This window comes from Erythrolamprus reginae, chromosome 1 (assembly GCF_031021105.1).
Source record: "Erythrolamprus reginae isolate rEryReg1 chromosome 1, rEryReg1.hap1, whole genome shotgun sequence".
NCBI lineage: Eukaryota > Metazoa > Chordata > Lepidosauria > Squamata > Dipsadidae > Erythrolamprus > Erythrolamprus reginae.
This window is the reverse complement of record NC_091950.1, coordinates 363,580,175-363,602,195: the sequence shown is the minus strand read 5'-3', so window position 1 is coordinate 363,602,195 and position 22,021 is coordinate 363,580,175. Positions and strand designations below refer to the sequence as shown.

At 48.3% G+C, this 22,021-nt stretch overlaps 1 protein-coding gene across 1 annotated transcript in view; it reads right to left on the bottom strand.

Annotated features, from left to right (window-relative positions):
• The window catches only part of USH2A (usherin), a 584,211-nt gene that overhangs the window by 89,697 nt on the left and 472,493 nt on the right, over positions 1-22,021 (bottom strand). The window contains exons 56-58 of the mRNA XM_070728574.1: positions 13,097-13,204; positions 11,081-11,264; positions 8,496-8,653 (exon numbers count right to left, since the gene is read on the bottom strand). Of these exons, the coding sequence (XP_070584675.1) occupies positions 8,496-8,653; positions 11,081-11,264; positions 13,097-13,204 (450 nt within the window). The remainder of the gene's footprint in view (positions 1-8,495; positions 8,654-11,080; positions 11,265-13,096; positions 13,205-22,021) is intronic.

Genomic DNA, 22,021 nt, shown 5'->3' with positions numbered 1-22,021 from the left:
TAAGGGAAGCAATTAGAGGGCGTGTCCCTACTCCACACATTGCTGGAGAGACGGAGTAACGACACGGACACAAGAGCTGGATTTAAACTGGGTCATTTTTTATTAACATAAATTTGCATAATTTATTCATTAAATTTGCATAAATTAGCATAATCAACTATGACCCCGGAAATGGACCTGCAGGGTCAAACAAATACTTCCGGGGCGGAAATGACGTTATGACAAAAAACTTCCTGGGCAACTCATGGGCGTATCTCGATGCAAGTCCAGGTGAGGGACCAGTCCATCACCTGCGACCCTGCCATGCTTTGCATGAGGGGGGTCCCACCGGCTACCCCGAATCCGGGAATTAAAGGTGCAGGACCCAAAGACAGGTTCCCCCCAGCTGCTCAGGCAGGCACTCCATCCATGAGCTTGCGGAGAACCTGTCAATCATCCCCAAAGATGCCCAAGGGAGAACGCGCGGTTGCTAAACCACCCAAGTTTTCCGCCCCTAACCTGCCTACCCAAATGACCAAAGGTAAGCCAATTAACCTAATAAATGCAAGCACCCCCTAACCGCACATCCATCTCCTCAGTGTGGAATGGGCGAAAAAACAGCCCGGCTAAAAGGCAGAACTGCAAAAAATTCCCATTCGGCCCCCTAATGGCGACCCCTAAGCACACTGCAAAATAGGGAGGGCGGGCGGGTGTCTGCTCGTGGCTTGCTGTCCGGGCGAAAAGGAAGAGCCCCGGGCCTGCTCGCCCTTATATAGGGCAAGCAGGCCCCGCCCGGACCAATCAGCAGCCGGGCCAGATCAGCGTACTGGAAGGCCCGGAGCAGAATGTCAGCCTGAGACGACGCATGGCCTCGCTGACCCTGAGGGCCCCAAAAAACATGACACAAGTCGCTGCCCTAAAAAGACGGGCCTCGTACAATGAGGCACACAGACTGTCAAAACCCCCGTTAATTAAAGACAGCTGCTCCACCGTCAGAGCCCGACGAGTGTCACCAGGGGCCCCCGCTTGCTCCCTCAGCCAGCCTTCCAGCATCTTCCGGATGCGAAAGTCACCCGAAAAATCTGCAAACCCCCCCGCCTTGGACAGAAAGGCGAGGCTGGCTAACCCGGACCGGATCATCCTAACTGACAGGCCACGCTGCCTAAGCTGGACGCAAAACTCGGCCAGGTGCTCTACAGGGACAGGCCAACTAAGTTGGTAACCCCTGCCCTGCCTGAAATCCCCAAACTCCTACCTGCACGCTGGTATGCCCTGAGGGTGCCGGGCGCTACAGACAAGGAGATTGCCCTGGATGCCTCGTCTCTCCACCACTCTGGATCCCCCCCAGACTCCAGAGGTGGCCGGGGAACGCTTCTGGCAACTCTCGGGCCCACGGGGCCAGGGTCCGAAACCTGGACAACTGACCACGGGACAAGGCATCAGCGACCCCGTTATCCAACCCGGGGACATGCCTAGCCAAAAACAATGCGTTTAGGGACAAGGACCTGTGCACAAAATGGCGGACAAGCCGCATGACCCTGTCGCTCTTAGAGGACAGGGCATTCACCACATGGACAACCGCTAGGTTGTCACACCAAAAGTGCACGGTCTTGTCCCTAAACTGCTCCCCCCAAAGCTCTAAGGCCACTATTAAGGGGAAGAGCTCCAAGAACGTCAGGTCCTTAACCAACAAAGAGGCACTCCATTCCGGAGGCCATGCCGACCAGCACCACTGGTCACCCAACACTACCCCGAAACCACAAGTCCCCGCGGCATCAGAGCAGAGCTGCAACTCAGCTTCCAAAAGAAGCCCGTGCCTCCAGGAAGACAAACCATTAAACCTGACCAAGAAATCCCGCCACACGCCGAGGTCAGCCCTGACCCCAGCGCAGAGGCGGGTACGATGATGGGGCAAACGGAGCCCCTTCATCGCGTCGTATAACCTCCTGGAAAAAGCCCTACCAGGAACAACTACCCGACAGGCAAATTAAGAATGCCCGCCAATTCCTGAAGCTGCCGTAGGGTAACCTTCCGGCAGTGCAGCACCTCGGGATTCAAGATGGCTGCTGCCATGAGGGTCCGGTGTCTCCCGGTCCCTCCAGCAAAGCCTGCTGCCGGGTAAGTACGGTGCTGCAATTGCTGGAGAGACGGAGTAACGACACGGACACAAGAGCTGGATTTAAACTGGGTCATTTTTATTAACATAAATTTGCATAATTTATTCATTAAATTTGCATAAATTAGCATAATCAACTATGACCCGGAAATGGACCTGCAGGGTCAAACAAATACTTCCGGGGCGGAAATGACGTTATGACAAAAAACTTCCTGGGCAACTCATGGGCGTATCTCGATGCAAGTCCAGGTGAGGGACCAGTCCGTCACCTGTGACCCTGCCATACTTTGCATGAGGGGGGTCCCACCGGCTACCCCGAATCCGGGAATTAACGGTGCAGGACCCAAAGACAGGTTCCCCCCAGCTGCTCAGGCAGGCACTCCCTCCATGAGCTTGCGGAGAACCTGTCAATCATCCCCAAAGATGCCCAAGGGAGAACGCGCGGTTGCTAAACCACCCCAGTTTTCCGCCCCTAACCTGCCACGGAGCGGGGGTCAGATCTCTATCTTGGCCCCCCGACTCCCCCCTCTAGCTGCGCCAGCTCACGCAGAGACCGCTGCAGGTTCTGTAAGAAAATGGCGTTCCCCTGTTCTGACAGGTGAACGCCGTCGGCCCGGTAAAGCCATGGCCGGTCTATTGTGATAAGGGAATGGGCCACTACAACCCCACCTAGTTCCCTAACTGTTTTCCCCAGAGCCCTATTCACCCTACGTCTCGCCCGGTGAATGGCCCTAAGGGAAGAGGCGTCCCTCCACACGATCCTAGGTAGGATCTCTGACCACACCACTTGCGTGGTGGGCCACACCTCACGAAGCCTTTGCAGGTCTTTGCGTGCCTGGATGATCAGCGCCAGGCCTCCCAGCATGCACAGGTCATTGCCTCCTAAGTGCAATACCAGCCACCTGGGTGCGGCCACAGGACGCTGCCCACCCAAACCCACCTGGGCACGACCCCGAGGAGCCGCCCCAGCCATACTGCTGGGCGCAGCCACAGAATGCTGACCGCCCAGCAACGCCGGTAGGAGACCCTCCCACCGCATACCTCTCCGGCCCATCCAGGCAACCTTGACCCACTGCCCCAGGGACAGCTGGGTCCCGATGGCGCTCCTGGCTGCTGAGCGGCCGGCCCAAAATATCATGCTGTGGCCACACAGCAGCGCCGTCGGTTTCATGTTAGCCTGGGGACCTGCAAGAGGACACACACAGAGAGGTTACCCAGCCTAAGCCCTGCCTAGGATCCTCAGTGGGCCTAACATAACCCAAATATGCCGCTGACCGCCAGTGGCCGATCTCCCGAATCCGATGGGCCGGGAAACCAGAAAGTGCTGCGCTAGTGGCGGTGCCGATGCGGAACGAATGCGTTCCATAACCGGCGGGATCCATGCCTACCCGGGCCATTGCCCTGGACACTAGCACCCAAAATTGGTAACGGGTCAGAGAGGTACCGTCCCAATGCCTAAACAGGTACCCTTGCCCTGACCCCCGCAGACCACAATAAAGCTGTAGGGCGGCCACCGGACACACCGACTGGTCGGCGGCCGCACTAAGCTGGATAAGCCCTCTGTGTAGCTGATCCGTCTTAGACTGCCTTACTACAAGGGATACCCCCCCTTGTCTAAAGGCCAGATCAGCGTACTGGAAGGCCCGGAGCAGAATGTCAGCCTGAGACGACGCATGGCCTCGCTGACCCTGAGGGCCCCAAAAAACATGACACAAGTCGCTGCCCTAAAAAGACGGGCCTCGTATAATGAGGCACACAGACTGTCAAAAACCCCGTTAATTAAAGACAGCTGCTCCACCGTCAGAGCCCGACGAGTGTCACCAGGGGCCCCCGCTTGCTCCCTCAGCCAGCCTTCCAGCATCTTCCGGATGCGAAAGTCACCCGAAAAATCTGCAAACCCCCCCGCCTTGGACAGAAAGGCGAGGCTGGCTAACCCGGACCGGATCATCCTAACTGACAGGCCACGCTGCCTAAGCTGGACGCAAAACTCGGCCAGGTGCTCTACAGGGACAGGCCAACTAAGTTGGTAACCCCTGCCCTGCCTGAAATCCCCAAATTCCTACCTGCACGCTGGTATGCCCTGAGGGTGCCGGGCGCTACAGACAAGGAGATTGCCCTGGATCCCTCGTCTCTCCACCACTCTGGATCCCCCCCAGACTCCAGAGGTGGCCGGGGAACGCTTCTGGCAACTCTCGGGCCCACGGGGCCAGGGTCCGAAACCTGGACAACTGACCACGGGACAAGGCATCAGCGACCCCGTTATCCAACCCGGGGACATGCCTAGCCAAAAACAATGCGTTTAGGGACAAGGACCTGTGCACAAAATGGCGGACAAGCCGCATGACCCTGTCGCTCTTAGAGGACAGGGCATTCACCACATGGACAACCGCTAGGTTGTCACACCAAAAGTGCACGGTCTTGTCCCTAAACTGCTCCCCCCAAAGCTCTAAGGCCACTATTAAGGGGAAGAGCTCCAAGAACGTCAGGTCCTTAACCAACAAAGAGGCACTCCATTCCGGAGGCCATGCCGACCAGCACCACTGGTCACCTAACACTACCCTGAAACCACAAGTCCCCGCGGCATCAGAGCAGAGCTGCAACTCAGCTTCCAAAAGAAGCCCGTGCCTCCAGAAAGACAAACCATTAAACCTGACCAAGAAATCCCGCCACACGCCGAGGTCAGCCCTGACCCCAGCGCAGAGGCGGGTACGATGATGGGGCAAACAGAGCCCCTTCATCGCGTCGTATAACCTCCTGGAAAAAGCCCTACCAGAAACAACTACCCGACAGGCAAATTAAGAATGCCCGCCAATTCCTGAAGCTGCCGTAGGGTAACCTTCCGGCAGTCCAGCACCTCATCAAGCTTCCTTCGGATTTTGAGCAACTTCTCCAGGGGCAATCTGGAAGATTGCTCCTCTGAGTCCAATTCAATACCCAGAAAAGTAATCCTGGTGGCGGGGCGTTCGGTCTTCTCAGAGGCTAAAGGCACCCCTAAGTGAGCACAAAGGGCTTCCAAGTCCCACATTAGAGCAAAGCATTGCTCCGAATGTGCAGGCCCCGCCAACAAGAAATCACCAAGGTAGTGAACGACAGTACCCAGACCACTTTGCCTCCTGAGCGCCCATTCCAAAAAGGTGCTAAAACCCTCGAACAGAGAGCACGAGACAGAGCAACCCATAGGTAAAGCCCTGTCCACGTAATAACCACCCTCGAAATGGAAGCCCAACAGCTCAAAGTCGTCGGAGTGTATGGGGAGGAGTCGAAATGCCGACTTAATGTCGCATTTACCCATAAGGGCTCCTGTCCCACACTTCCTAACCATAGTCACGGCCGCATCAAAGGATGCATACCGGACCGAACAAAGCTCGTCAGGAATGAAGTCATTCACTGACTCCCCTTTTGGAAAAGACAAATGGTGAATCAACCTAAATTCACCACTCGCCTTTTTGGGGACCACACCTAAGGGAGACACACGAAGATTCGGGAAGGGCGGTTTCGGGAAGGGCCCGAGGACCCTGCCCTCGGCCACCTCCTTCCGAATCTTCTCCCTAACAATGTCTTCATGACCAACAACCGACCTAAGGTTGTCAGACATGAAGGCCCTCCTAACACCCATGTAAGGGATCCTAAATCCCTCCGAAAATCCTAGCAAGAGAGCGGCCGCTCTCGAGCGAGGGTGGTAGTCGCCCAACCAACCCTCAAGCACTTGCAAATTGATTGGACTGGGCCCCTTTACCCCCAACAGGTGGGGGAGGCTTTGGGGGACCCCCGCCCTTCCTTTCCGCCCCCTTCTTGGGGCGGGGACACACGGCTGCGGAATGGTTCCCCCCACAAGTCCCGCATGCGTGACGAAACCTGCAAAAGGGACGAAAACACGCCCCTTTTGCGGCGAAATCGTGGCACACCAGAGAGGCCCCTTTTCCCACTCCACCCGCCGCGGCCTTGGCCGGCGCGGGCGTCACAGGCTCCTCTTCCATAAAGTGACCGCTGTCTGTCCTATCACATCCTTCCTTCCCGGACATATGCGTGGCCTGGAACCAAAGGTCCGGGACCACCATATCCCAGGGCAAGTAGGGGTCATGGGCGATACGCATCCTAAACCCCTTATCGTAGTGCCTCCAGATCATACCTGCGTACTCAAAGTGGCCTCTCGCTATTAGGTCTATGTATTTCAGCAGTGCAGCGGCCCTACCCGGCTGCCTCTGAATTACTACCGAAGCGAAGGTCAAAAAAGCGTACAGCCAAGAGCTGAAACACTTTGTGACCTTCGTTTTTTTAACCTTCTCCCCAGGCACCACCTCCTTGTCCTGCTTGGGGACCTCCCTATTTAAAAGGGAGAAAAGGTCGACATATTCCCCCCGCCAGATTGCTTCCTTCACAGACGGGTGGAGATGATAGCCCAATGGTGTCGCGGGCAACCCACAAGGGATGGCCCCAGGCTTGATGCTGGCAAACGGGTCCCACACCGTGGTGGCCCCCATCCCCAGCACACCAAGCCCCGGTGGATACACCAAAGGGGGCGGTGGCATAATGGCCGACGGAGGAGGGATCCAACCCCCCACCCCTGCCCCAGGTGGGAAAGATACCCCTGGCGCCCCTACTGGCAGAGCCGGCGGGGAGCAAACCTGCCCACATGTGCCCGCAGTGGCCCCCAGGAAGCTATTGCCACTCCCCAATGCAGGCGGGATAAACCCGGGACCCTGCACGGGAAGGAGCGGTGTAGTGCCTGCGTGTGGTGCAACCTCACCTGCCCCGTAAGGGGTGGAAGCCATCCACGGGGGGCCCATCCTCGCCGGGCCCTGGAACGATGACCACTGCCCCGACTGGGCCATCTGCCCGGTCTGGGCCGTCTGCCCGGTATGGGCCAGCTGCGCGGTGTGGGCCATCTGTCCCTCCTGGGCTGGTTCCTCTTCGGGGTCGTTACCCCATGCTGCAGAGGCAGTCATGGGAAGCCCCTCCGGGCCTGCCCCAGACCGCCACCACTCCAGCTCATCGAGCCTCTCCAGGACCCTGGCCCAAGAGAGAGAAGGAGAAACCTCGGTTTGAGGGACCGTGGGCATGAATCCCACCCCCCCCTGCCGCCGGGACCACCCCCGGGGGCCCTTCCGCACTGGCACGAGCCCGAGCAGAAGGCCTCGCCGCCCTCCTAGGCCGAACCACAGGTTGGGCCGGAAGGGCCTGGGCTTGCCTCTTTTTAGGGGCCATGGGCCTGCCTCAAACTATTTTTATGTTAAACAGAATAAAGAAGGGGGTGGGAGAGAACTACCCCCAAGGAGGCTGCACCCACGAGGCAAGGCCTGCTTATGCTGCAGGCCTCCCAATGCACCCCCTGGAGGTGAAAACCTCCCCCCTCCCCAGCGGTTGCAGCAAGGCCTCGCTGCACCACTTTATAGGGGCCTTTATTCCCAAGGCCTCACACCCCCCCAGGGACCCTGTACACCCCAGGAGGCCCCGGAGGAGAGCACCCCCACACCCCGAACGCAGGAAACTGGGGGGCAAACCAGGGCGGAGCACAGCTGCTGCTGGCTCCGCAATAAATCCTCTTCGCCTGAAGGCAAAAGGAGACCTTCTCGCCCACCACAGGCTGCACAAAATGGCGGCCGCCGCACGAGGCTCCTCCAAAATGGCTGCCACGAGCAGAACTGACAAGTGTCTGCTCGTGGCTTGCTGTCCGGGCGAAAAGGAAGAGCCCCGGGCCTGCTCGCCCTTATATAGGGCAAGCAGGCCCCGCCCGGACCAATCAGCAGCCGGGCCAGACAGGCCCGAACTCCCGAGCGAAGTCTCATCTCACGAGACTTCGCTCGGGATTCAAGATGGCTGCTGCCATGAGGGTCCGGTGTCTCCCGGTCCCTCCAGCAAAGCCTGCTGCCGGGTAAGTCCGGTGCTGCAATTCTCTCTGGCCATGTATTCTCATTACTGTTATCCATGTATCAGTAGCTGTATGATAAGGTATTTAACCACATATAAGTTTGTATAATAATAATAATTAATAATAATTTATTAGATTTGTATGCCGCCCCTCTCCGCAGACTTGGGGCGGCTCACAACAATAATAAAACAATGTACAATGTGACAAATCTAATGTTTAAAAGAAAACACATTAAAAACCCAACATTTAAAAACCATGCAACACAAGCATACCAGATTATATATTTAGCTGTAGATAAACCACTGTTAATTATCTAAAGGCTCTGTGTGCTGTATATTGTGTTTTGCTCCTGGGTTTATCTCATAATACTATCGTAGTTACGCTGCAAAACTCTGACAATGTATCCTTACATCAACACAGCTTCCAAGTCTGCCCCTTTATATAATGGGAACCAAGCAGAGGAAATAGTAAATAACTGAAACAGATACATAAGTTATCTATGAGCCTCTGAATACTAATACATACACTTACCAGGAATGTCCCATGCTACGAATATGGAATATGCATTCATTACTGTGATGTTATATGGTATGTGAATCTCCTCCGGTGTTGTTGCTGGTGTCTGGACAATATATTTTTCACTGATATTGCTACCACCCCATGTACTGGCTTCTAGCTGGTAAACATAACTATAAATACACATGAAGGTGCAAGGGGAGAGAAAGGATAAGCAGAAATTAAGAAGAGAATATATAGGCACTTTACAATTATTTTACCATTCATTATATTTATCATATTCCAACACAATGTAATGTCAACCATTTATATCAATGTCACTTCTCTCTCTCCCTCTTTCCCCCCTTTCGCACACACACACACACACACACACACACACACACACACACACACACACACAGAGGGAGAGAGAGAGAGAAAGAGAGAGAGAGAGAGAATTCCATCTATTTTGTAGTTATGCATTAAGAACAGGTGCTTGAAACAAGTGCTTATTCTTTGGCCACCATGCATATGTATAGTGTAAGGTGGACGAAGATCAAGGAGGCCAGTTTAACAGCTATCCTGCCTGAGGGATTTTACTCACTATCTCTCAGATCAAACTATCTCACAGGGTTGTAGGGGAAAAAAAATGGAGAAAGAAACATTATGGATGCAGACATTTATGCTCCTATATGAAAGATGGGATGTAAAACTTACAAGCCAATATCTTCCAAGCTAATTGTACTAAATTGTACTTCCTATGTGTACATGTAGGGAGAAAAGAAACACTTCCATAAATAATCCGTGTTACCATTTCGTCTTTCTTTTATTTCATGCACTATTTTTTTTAATGGGATTTCTGAAACAACAGCCTATCTACTCATGGCAGCTATAGCTGGATTGACAAAACAACATATTTGTAAACAAAATCAGCAGCAGTGATATGACTGTATGGTTAAACATTTTGCATGGCTTAATTAAAAATATTACAATATGATTAGATGTGATTGATTGGAAATTACAATGGATGGAAATAGCTATCCAGCCCTGGCTAATCTAGAAACTCAGGATTAGTTATGGTTAACATATGAAAGGAGAATCACTTTGACCCTGCAGGCTATAGATTAGATTAGAAAAATAAATTCCAGCAGAAACTCACTTCCATATCATGGTAATAAATGCACATGCTGAAATGTACTGTAATTCTAAAACTTCTAGACTTGGATTAATTTAGTACTGGCTAGGTGAAAGCTCTTCTGGAAGGCCTAATTATTAGTTACCTATAAGTTTGTTTTCCACAATCCACATAGGGATATTTATGTAAAGTTCACGGGGAACTATATTCAGTGTCATTTTGATTACAATGTTAATTTATATGAGACATTCATGCTGGGGCTAACAATTTAGGCTGTGCAGAGACCCTGATTCAGAAGCTTAATGTGATTTGGAACACATATACTGTAAGCTTCCAACTGGAAGCTCCTAAAACAGTTCTCTTTTCCTGGGCTTGTGTGGCTACCATCTACAGCAGATCCCAGTTGCGGAGAACGTGGAGTAAGCACACGGACACAGAACTGGGATTTGTGGGTCACTGTATTAATTCCAACTGGACCTACAGAGGTAACCAAAAGGGGGCGGAACAACAGTTCCAAACATTCCTGGGCAACTATGGGCGAAGGCTCCATTGCAGAGCAAGGGAAGGGTCCCCTTGACCTTGGCCTTGACCTTCCCTTGCTCTCTGCCACACCCAGGCATATGGGAGGGCTCACCCACCCAGGTTGTCATCTCTGAGCATGCGGTAGGTGAGCCCCAGGGGCATCTCGCCTCCATAACCCGGACTGGCCCAGCCTTGTAATCATGGCAAGGAGTGGCCCATCACCTTCCAAAAGGTGCCCAAAGGAGATCACAAAGTTATTGTCTTCTCCATTTTCTGCCCCTTACTGCCTTCCCCAGTGAGCAAAGCGATATGAACTTGTTCAAATTGCCCTAATTTTAAGCCGAATTGACCTAATCCTATGTAAAAGAAGTGCTAGACACCCCCTAACCATCCCCTCCCCAACTACCAGTGTGGAGTAAGCGAAAACAGCCAGATCCTAATAGTGTTATGGCCACCAAAAATTCCTACTCAGCCCTAGAGGCGACCACCAGTCACACTGTGGCTAAGGGGAGGGTGGGTGGGTGCCTGCAATCCAGGCTGGCGATTTTGTCGAAAAGTGGGCGACAAGTCGCCGCTCTACCCCCCTGTGCAATTCATGCCCTGCAACACGTGCATGGCATGCCAGGGAGGGGGTGCGTGCTCACTTCACACGCCCCCACTTATCCCCCTTCTTGCACCAGGCCATCAGCCGGCACCATCCGTGCACTCCCGCTACCACTGCAAACTCTGGCCTGCCTCTAGCGGCCTGCCAGTCCATCTCTGGAAAGGACATGTTTAGTTTAAGGTGATCCCAATGGCTGCTAAATGCCTGCTCAATTGTTTTCCAAATTATATCTTGCTCATCAAATCTACATATAGCTGCATAGTCCTTGGATTAAACCCCAACATATGTTAAAGTATGATAAATCCATATATATTATAGAAAATTAAACAATATTTTTTTTTCAAATAAATGAAATTTTACCTGTTGTTTGGTTGCATGGCAGAATGAGTAAAATTAAGATTTTCTTCACCACCTTTGAAAATCTCTTCTCCATTACAAAATAATCTATATTGAATGACAATTCCATTGCTTTTTTCTGGTTCATCCCAATACAATTCCACTATTTTAGAGCTTACTGTAATATGACGAGGCTGTGACCATACCCCTGCAATTACATTAGCAAAACTGTTTATAATGATACTTGTACATATTTAGTTTTATAAATGTATTAAAATATTTATTTATTTGATATGTTAACACATTAAAAAAAATCTAAGCTCTTTTCAGATTCACCTTTGGAATTACTAATTTTTAATAAATTCATTTCACTTATAGTTAATGTTCAATCTTAAAATTATACTCCACCTTCTTCAGTTAATACTAAACTACAGCAAAAGTACCAAAGTACACAATATAAAAGACCTGCAGTATATAGCAATACAAAATTCACTAATTATAATTCAATCAGTGCACAAAATATTACCATTCCCCCCCAAAAAATAAATGTTTGATTAGTTATTAAATAATATTAAGGTAATAATACATGAAGTTTGCTTGGGAGAGATTTCAAAATCATGAATCACTTTTAAGATTTGCAGACATCAGAAAAAAAGGGGCAAAATAAGATAACATTTTGAGGATCTTAGTATACATTTATATACTAAGGTCTTCAATATACAGTATATATTCTGTAAAAGGTTAGCAAAATATGACGTCCTAACTAACAGGCTTGCAGTCAGTGAAGAGCTACCAAAATGTTTACTTCCACACTCTTGGTATGGTTTTTGCAGGATGCCCTGCATTTTTTTTCAACATCTTTCTGTGCAAATTGGGTGCTCTGGGGTGGAACTCCATTTTTGCTACCCCACTGCGTTCCACCCCATCCGGGCAGCAGCACACCCCTGCTTGTAGCTGTATCTTTCTGAATCATCACTAAAAGACATTTTACATTTCCAAATCAAAAAAGTCTGCTGTAATATCTGCTGTAGAATGAAAGTCAAAAGGATATGAGGTTTTGAGGCCAAGACATCTCACTTAGGTTGTTACACAAATGCTACCAGTTTACACCAGAATTTATATTGTGCCACAGATGCAGCTTTTGGTAGTAATGTAGGGAAGATGTAGTTCTTTAGAGCCACCCTGCCCACAGTCCAGGCAGACAGATCAACAGCCTGTCGTGAATGAGCTAAAATTAAATTTATTGGTTCTTGTCCAGTTTATTAGCACATTTTACAGAACTAACTGGATTGACTGGATATATGACAGCTTTTTAACTTATGTCTCAGCACACTTTATTTTAACATGGATCAATGTAAGAGGATATGATTAGTACATAAATATTAATTGCCTGAGAATATAATTAGCAATTTATAATTTTTATATTTTGATTTTGGTCTATAAATAAGATTTATTTCTAAGTGTCTGCACCTCTGTGTTTACTTCTACCACAACTTCCTTCCTTCCTTCCTTCCTTCCTTCCTTCCTTCCTTCCATCCTTCCTTCCTTCCTTCCTTCCTTCCTTCCTTCCTTCCTTCTCCCTCCCTCCCTTGTCTTTCACTTAATTTATAGATTGTCCAACTCCCAAATATCTCTAGATGGCTTACAACTAAGAATGTTAAGCAGATGTTTTCTAAACATTTTTTTTCATTTACCTTGGTTTGCCATTCCATCCTGTCTTCAATTTTTCTGCTTAGGTCCATTTTAACATAATTCCTCAAATAAAGAATCAAATAGTTGTTTTTTTTAAATCACTGCCTAGCTATAGTGCCCTGAGTGTAGTTCTCACATAAATAATAATAATAATAATAATAATAATAATAATAATAATAATAATAATAATAATAATAATAATAACAACAACAACAATAATAAATTACCATTACCATTACTATTATTATTATTATTATTATTATTATTATTATTATTATTATTATTATTATTTAGATTTGTATGCCGCCCTTCTCCAAAGACTTGAAATGTTAATAAATTAGACTTTACCTTGAGGAGCAGCTTGCAATGTTCTACCTGCAGTTGTTTGACTGGTAGTACAACCAGCAAATGTACATACTGTGAGTGTGAAGTTGTAGTTTTCATAAGGCAGAAGATCTAAATAAATATTAAAAAGGTGAAACCTATAGATATTTTTAAAGTTAGAGTTCTATGAGAGAGAAAATAGAATATACTTTAACCAAAAACATTAACATTCATGGTTTTTAAAAATTGTGTATGAATATTTATTCATGTACATATGAATAAAGTGCATAAGTGCACCAGAGTGGCTTCTGTCCCCTATCCTAACGTTTCTCTTTTACTAGTATCACATACAGTATATAAATATTATATCTTTGCATACCACCAATGCGTACTTGATGAAACAAATTTAAAAAAAATAAAATAAAATATCTTGAATGTTCAATGGTAACAGGAAATCAGGCCATCAGAATACATGGTGGCAGGTTACTGTCAAAGCTGACACCAGCCAGGGCATAAGAAAACTCAAAGAAACAGTGAAAGTTTGGAAGATATGGAGAGATCTGGTTCTTAGAATCACCAACAATCGGACTCTACTAAAGGATAACATCATCATCATTTGGATGCTCAACACAAGCTATATAAACATAGAGTGGGGTGGGATGGAATGGAATAGAGCTAGAAGGGGCTTTGGAGTCCAGCCCCCTGTTCATGCAGGACACCCTATGCCATTTTAGACAAGTGGCTGTCCAGGCTCTTCTTAAAAATAAGATGAAGTGATGAAACATCCACAACTTCTGAAAACAAGCTGTTCTACTGGTTAATGGTCCTCACTGATGGGAAGTTTCTTCTTAATTCTATGTTGCTTCTCTCCTGGATTAGTTTCCAACCATTATTTCTTGTCCTGCCATCTGGTACTTTGGAGAATAATTTGACCCCCCTCTTCTTTGTATCAGCCCTTCAGATATTGGAATACTATGCTATCATATCAGCCCTAGTTCTTCTTTTCTCAGTTTCTTGGTGCTGAATTCTGGCCAACTCAGAAAGCCAAATCTTCATACATCATAAAGTTATATAACGTCAGGTTTTTTGAAGCACAAGTGATTTTCCAAAAGTGATAATAAGTATTTCAGCCAATTGCCTCTAAGAAACTACAAGCAGAGCTGGAAGCCAAAAGAGTTTCCATGCTGATTGCACCCCCTCAAAATATACTACTCCTTGTTTCTCATGTTTTATTCAGTGACAGCCAACTATCTGTTATTTTTCCTTGTCCTTTTAAAATTCAAATTGCCACTACTTTTAACTATTTACCAATTCCATAAAGTAAGTATGTTTAGCTTTTGTACATAGATCCACATGTCTCCAGGTTTAGGGAATAGATCTAACCAATTCTTTAAGTTAAACTATTTATTTTATAGTCATTGAATGTCTGTTAACATCTATTCCCAAATGTATTATCTTTTGCCATTCAGTACCAGTTTTCCCCTATTTCTATACCCTAAATTCACAATTACCTCCTATTGTTCCTTGTGAGCATGCCTCAGCATTTTTCTACCATAAAACACTGCAAGATTCAACATAACCTTTGAAAACGGATTGATAAATATGTAGATATCTATTCTTTCTTATGCATATGTTTCAAAAAACAGTTCTCAAGAAAGGGAAGCTTCTTGATTTTCTTTATTATGAGCTCTAAAACTGCTCATAACAGTCTACAATTTCACTTGTTTTTACCATTGATGGAAGATGTCTATCTTATCTTTGCATTGCAACTATTTTAAGGGGGGGGGGACCCAATAGAATTCTATGATCATAAAGAGGAAAAAAAATGTAGGGAATAGCACTTTGTCTAAAAGTGGTAAAATAAGTTAACTTAATCTTGCATAGCTTCTTCTCGATAATATTGTACTTTTAGCCAGAGCAATTGCTAGACCAATTCTCGAATACAGCTCATCTGTCTGGAACCCACCCTACATATCAGACATTAATACAGTTGAGAATGTCCAGAGATATTTCACGAGAAGAGTCCTATAATCCTCTGTTCACAACAGAATACTTTATGCCACCAGACTTGAAATTTTGGGTCTAGAAAAATTAGAACTACACTGCCTTCGATCTGACCAGTGTAGTACATAAAGTGATCTGCTACAATACCTGTCAATGATTACTTCAGCTTCAATCGCAACAATACACAAGCTCCCAATAGATACACCTAATTGATTTTTTATTACTAGCTAATACTATTATTAGGAACGTACTTTATCATTTATATTTCTAACTTTGTTACGAGAAACACATAATGGAATTCTATGATAAATAATATAGAAGTAGTTATTAGCAACCTCTGAAACCTGCAATAATCTCTCCATAGACATTGCCTTTGAAAAATATTCAGAAACTTACAGGGGTTTAGAATGCTGTAGCCAGTCCATTGATAAGAATCATATCATGTGATGTATTTTAATAGCAGATTCGTGACTATGTGTCTATTTCCTGCCCAAATTCAAGTTTTTGATCTATAAAATCCTTATAGAGTTTGGCCTCTGAAAATCCAAATAAGTCTAAGCTCGGTTGCAAAAAAATTGACTTCAGCAATAGAGTGGCCAATGCCTGGAAACATTGCCTGACTCTGTAGCTTCTTCCCCAAACCCCCAAAACTTTAACCTTAGACTATCTACCATTGATCTCACCCAGAGGTGGGCAGCAGGCAGGAGGGTGGAACGCAGTTCCACCGACGGAAATGAAGCTGCATGTGCAGCTCCAGATGACCGGTGGCAGTCACTTTCTGGATTACCAGGCTCGTCTCGGCTCTCTCTTTTCCCCCTCCTGCTGCTGATGTGCTTCCCTCTCTCCTGCCCGGCTCCCCTCCTGCCTAACGTGGCCACCTCCTGAGGCCAGGAAGGAGGAAAGAAGAAAAAAACGAGGAGCGCACAGCAGCAGCAGCAGAGAAAAAAATGGAAAGTCGACTGTGCCGTGCCAAAGCAGTCTGGGCTGTGATCTTTTTCCCCTTGCAAAGCCCTCATTCCGCCTGCAGCTGAGATGAAAAGACATTTTGTGACAATAATACCTGTCAGGCTGAAGTCTTCATGTGGAGTTAGAGAGTTCAGCCTGACACAACACAAGGGGGGATGGGAAGGGTAGTGAGTAGTCAGAGGGGAAAGTTACTAGACACAACCAAAGATTCCTTTCTCTAAGCCAAGGCCACCATTTGTTCTGCCTCAGCTGAAGAGAACAGGAAGTTGATAAGCCCCTGCACACGGACTGGCTCTCGTGATGAACTTGTGGGTGTGGGGGACCTTAACCTAGGTGGGATTCAGAATCGGAATAACAATGGCGTAGCTAACATGGTTCTGTTAATAAATCAAGCTCTGATTGAGAGATTTGGATTTTGTTTATTTCTCAGATGCTATTTGGAATGCTAACAATAACCTTGTGACTCTCCCCTGGCTTTCTGATATTTTTAAATCCCCCTCTCTCGTCCTCCTCCTTGGAAAGCGGCAGGGAGACCAGCACCGGCAGGACTTGTGGGGGGTCTTTTTCCTCCCCCAACTTTTCTCAACAGCTGATCGGCACTGTTCACCTAGCTACCCAACCTGATGAAGTAGACGGTGGGAAACGCAAAGCAAATGGTCACCCCAGCGAGCGACACTGGTGAGGTTGAAAGTCGAGGACTTAACAGTTCACTTGAATAATGAGGATCATTCAAGCCACTCCCACAAAATAAGCCACACTCACAGTCTGGCAGTAAAAATTTTGGCTGCCCATTACTGACCTCACCCCATTCCTAAGAGGTCTGTAAGAGGATTGCACAAGCGCACTAGCATGTCTGCTGTCCCTGTTCTCATGTCCCCCTGTTTATGTACTCATAACTATGCTTGTACATCTTATATATTCATAATCATCTTTATACTTTGCCTGTAATCATATACATGCTTGACAAAATAAATTAATAAAAATAAATAAGATAGCAACCTGATTGTTGCTTCCCCTCCCTTTCTCTCCCTGTTTCCAAAAGACCAGAAAGAAAATAGCGGGTCACTGGAACACTATATTGCTTGTAAATTGAAGAGGGAAGTTTTTTTAAAAAAACATGTGAAATCAAGGCAGGAATCAAGAGTAAAGACTGGACTACAATTGTTAACTAGAACAGAAGAAGGGGGAGAATTATCTCTGTATTATTTTAATGAAAGCCAGAGTTAAAAAGAGAAAGCAGGTATGGATAGAAGCCAAACATTCAATATTTTGCTATTCAACAGATTATTTTAGCAATAGGTAACCTCCATTTTTCCTAAAGGGAATAATTTAATTCTCTACTGAAAGACCCGTTGTACCTACCTGAACGGTCTTCTCGATGCACTGGAAGGAGAGTCCAACATGGGTATTTAACCAATCCGATTGGTAGAGACTGAGTAAAAATTTACATAATAAAAGTTACCGCCCCCTTGCAGTCCCCCCATGAGCTCAGTTTTAAAAACGAAAGGCACTTAAGAGGATAACCAACTTTTATTGACCAATGCAAGAACTCATGAACCAACCCAACCTCCGGTGTCCCTGAACTTCAACTACCGGGTGGGTTTGGACTCTCCTTCCAGTGCATCGAGAAGACCGTTCAGGTAGGTACAACGGGTCTTCTCCACTGCATCTGGAAGGAGAGTCCAACATGGGATATACCAAAGATCTTTAAAGCCCATGGGAGGGAGAAGGTCTAACTAGGGACTTAGGAGAAACACAAACTCTTTGAAGAACCCTCCTGCCAAAGGCCGCTTCCGCTGAAGCAAAGGAGTCCAACTTATAATGTCTAATAAATGTTGTAGGGGCTGCCCAGGTTGCAGCTCGACAAATGTCCTCTATCGATGCTTGAGTAGACCAAGCCGCCGAAGTCGCCGCACTCCTGGTTGAGTGAGCTGTCAATCCTTCTGGAACTGTGTGTCCTCCAGCCTTGTAGGCCTCCGAGATACAGTCCTTAATCCACCGACTAATGGATTTGGCCGATAATCCAAGTCCCTTCCTATATTCAGAAAATGAAATAAAAAGATTCTCAGACTTACGAAACTCCTCTGTCCTTCTAATGTAAATCTTTAGAGCTCTCCGGACATCCACCTTATGCCACAGTAGCTCTGATGGATGACTCCCGTGAGAGCAGAAATCTGGAAGAATAAGTTCCTGTTTCCTATGGAACACTGTATTTACCTTTGGTACAAAGGTGGGGTCCAAACGAAGAACCACCCTATCCGGATAAAAGACACAGAGGTCAGGTCTCACGGATAACGCCGATAACTCCGACACCCTGCGTGCAGATGTAACAGCTACAAGAAAGGCTGTCTTGATGGAAAGTAGCCTAATTGGTATAGACCTCAATGGTTCAAAGGGAGGTTTAGTTAAGGCCTTAAGTACCCACGTGAGGTCCCAGGATGGAAATCTTCTGACAGGCGGAGAATGTTTATTCGTGGCTCCTTTAATAAAATCTCTGATCCAAGGATGCTGGGCCAAGGGACGAGACTCTGGAGTTTGAATCATGGTGGCTAGGGCTGCCACCTGTCGCCTCAAAGTATTAGGAGCTAAGCCACGTTCCACCCCTGCTTGCAGAAACTCTAAAACAGTAATTACAGAAGCTTCCCTAGGATCCCGTAAATCCTTGTCGCAAAATTTACAAAACGCAGCCCAGGTCGCCTGATAAATTCGTGAAGTCGATGGGCGCCTGGCAGCCTGCATGGTATCTATAACCTTCTCTGGTAAGTCCAACTGCTTCAATTTATGCCTTTCAAGTGCCAACCTGTCAAGTGTAGCCATTGAGGATCTGGGTGTTTCAGATTCCCCTGGCTCAACGAGATGATCCGATCTGGAATCCTCCACGGGGGTGACACTGAAAGTTCCACCAAGTCCGCGAACCACGGGCGACGTGGCCAATATGGTGCTAGTAAGATCACTTCCGCCTCCTCGTGAAGAATCTTCTCCACCACCCTCGGGATGAGATTCACGGGGGGAAAGGCGTACAGGAGACCTGGAGGCCAAGGTGACAGTAGGGCGTTGGTCCCCTCTGCTCCTGGATCCGGAAACCGTGTGAAAAACCTCGGAAGCTGAGTGTTCTGGCCGCTGGCAAATAGGTCCACTAGGGCAGCGTTTCCCAACCGGTGTGCCGCGGCACACCGGTGTGCCGCGAGACATGGCCAGGTGTGCCGCTAAGCTCCAGCTGGGCGGGGCGCTGCCGGTACTTCCGTCCTGGGGCTCCCGCTCGCAGCTGTCCCCCGCCTCCTGCTCGATGCCGCAGTTTTCGGCGCTCTCCTGCTGGGCGCCAAAGAAGGAAGGCAGGAAGAAGGAGAGCTTTATTCTTCGCGCCTTTTCCCCGCCTTCCTTCTTTGGGACCCAGCAGGAGAGCGCCGAAAACCGCGGCATCGAGCAGGAGCCGGTTGACAGCTGCGAGCGGGAGCCCCAAGACGGAAGTACCGGCAGCGCCCCGCCCAGCTGGAGCTTCTCCTGCGTCGACGGCAAGTTTCCTTTGTGGCCCGGTGGGAGGGCACTGGCGATGGGAGCGGGGGGCGGGGGTGGCCGCAGTGGCCGCAGGCAGTCGTGGGGAGATGGCGGCGGCGAGAGGGAGCGCTCTCTCTCTCTCTCTCAGCTGACTGCAAGCGGGAGCCCTGACGGTGGCGGTTGGACGTGCTGCTAGACGTCGTACATGCTGGCGCTGCGGGCCTGGCATATACGGTGTCCAGCAGCACGTCCAGCTGCCGCCGTCAGGGCTCCCGCTTGCAGTCAGCTGAGAGAGAGAAAGAAAGAGAGACATATAAGAGAGGCAGAGAGAGAGAGAAAGAGAGACATAGCAAGAGAGGCAGAGAAAGAGACAGAGCAAGAAAGAGAGGCAGAGAAAGAGAGAGAGAGAAAGAGAGACATAGCAAGAGAGGCAGAGAGAGAGAGACAGAGCAAGAAAGAGAGGCAGAGAAAGAGAGACATAGCAAGAGAGGCAGAGAGAGAGAAAAAGAAAGAGAGACATAGCAAGAGAAAAAGAAAGACTTAGCAAGAGAGGCACAGAGAGAGAGAGAAAGAGAAAGAAAGAGAGACATAGCAAGAGAGACAGAGAGAGAGAAAGAGAGAAAGAGAAAGAAAGAGAGATAGCAAGAGAGGCAAAGAGAAAGAAAGAGACATATAGCAAGACAGTGAAAGAGAGAGAGAGAGCAAGAGAGAGAGAAAAGCAAGAAAGAGATAGCAAGAGAGACAGAGAGAGAGAGAGCAAAGGAGAGAGAAAGACATAGAGGAAGGGAAGGAGGGAGAGAGAAAGAGAGCAAAAAAGAGAGAAAGAAAGAAAGAGGGATGGAGAGAGAGAAAGAAGGGAAGGAAGGAAAAGAGAAAGAGGGAGAAATAGAGCGAAAGGGAGGAAGAGAGAGGGTTTTTTTGTCCAAACTTTTCTTTAGCCCTCCCCCCCGCCCCGCCCCCCCCTTTCAGTGTTCCCCGGGATTTTGAAAATATGAATAATGTGCCGCGACTCAAAAAAGGTTGGGAAACACTGCACTAGGGGGACCCCAAACCTCTGGGTCAACTGGTAGAACAGGTCTGGATCGAGTCGCCACTCTGACGGATCCAGGGTAGCCCTGCTGAGCCAATCCGCTGTGGAGTTGCTGATCCCTGCGATATGTTCCGCGGTTAGTGACGCTAAATGGGTCTCGGCCCAGGTGAAGAGCCGCATAGTTTCCTCCATGAGACGTTGAGACCTCGTGCCCCCCTGATGATTCAGGTGGGCCCTGGTTGCTACATTGTCTGTTAAGATAAGTATGTGTTTGCCCTCTACTAGGGGGGCAAAGGCCAACAGGGCTAGAAACACTGCTCTTAGTTCTAAGAAGTTGATATTGACCGAAGCCAATTCCTCTACTGTCCATTGTCCTTGGGCCATATGACGTCCCAGGTGGGCACCCCACCCGTATAAACTGGCGTCTGTGGTCAGAATGAGACGGTCCTGAGTACGAAAGGGGGAACCCTCCTGAATTGTTGCGGTGAGCCACCACTTCAACGACTCTTTGACTCTCCTTGGTAGGAAGATAATCCTTTGTGAGTGGCTGACCCTGGCCCTCTGGGCTGGCAAAAGAAACCACTGAAGGCCTCTTATATGGTGTCTGGCCCAGGGGACTATACCTATGGCTGACACCAACGTACCTAGCACCTTTGACAATAGCGCCATCGGGGCCCGTCTGAGGCGGATCAAGCCGGCAACCAGACGATGAATGTTCTCCTGCCTCTCGGGAGAAAGGGTTACCTTGCCGGATATGGTATCGATGATGGAACCCAGATGTTGTAGTCTGGTTGTTGGAGACAGCTGACTTTTCTCCACGTTTATAGTGAAGCCATGCGCTTCTAGGGTCCGTATTGTTCTGGCTAAGTCCTCTCTGGCCTGCCTGGGAGACCTGGACAAAATGATTATGTCGTCCAGGTAGGCCATCAGTCTGATAGAATGAGACCGAAGACTGGCCGTCAGGGCGTCCAGCAACTTGGTAAAAGTCCGTGGGGCCGAGGAGAGGCCGAAGGGCATCGCCCTGTACTGGTAATGTACGCCTTCTGAGCAGAACCTGAGGAATTCCCGGTGTGCCGGGTGTACAGGTACGTGGAGGTAGGCCTCCTTTAAATCTATTGAAGTCAACAGGTCCCTGGAACGTACCGAGGGAAGAATAGTCTGTAAGGAGTGCATATGGAACCTCCTGTACTTGATGTAGATGTTGAGTTGTTTCAAATTCAGTATCATTCGGTATCCTCCTGAAGTCTTGGGTACCAGGAAGATCCTGGAGTAAAATCCCCTGCCAACTTCCTGCTGAGGTACCCGTTCGATGGCTTGTATTTCCAGTAAATGGGCAATCTCCTTGCGGATCTGCTGCCTCTTGTGTAGGTCCCGAAGCCTCGGGCAACTTACAAAGCGATGAGGAGGGGGCCCCATGAATTCCAGACGAAGTCCTTCCGATACGGTGGCTAAAA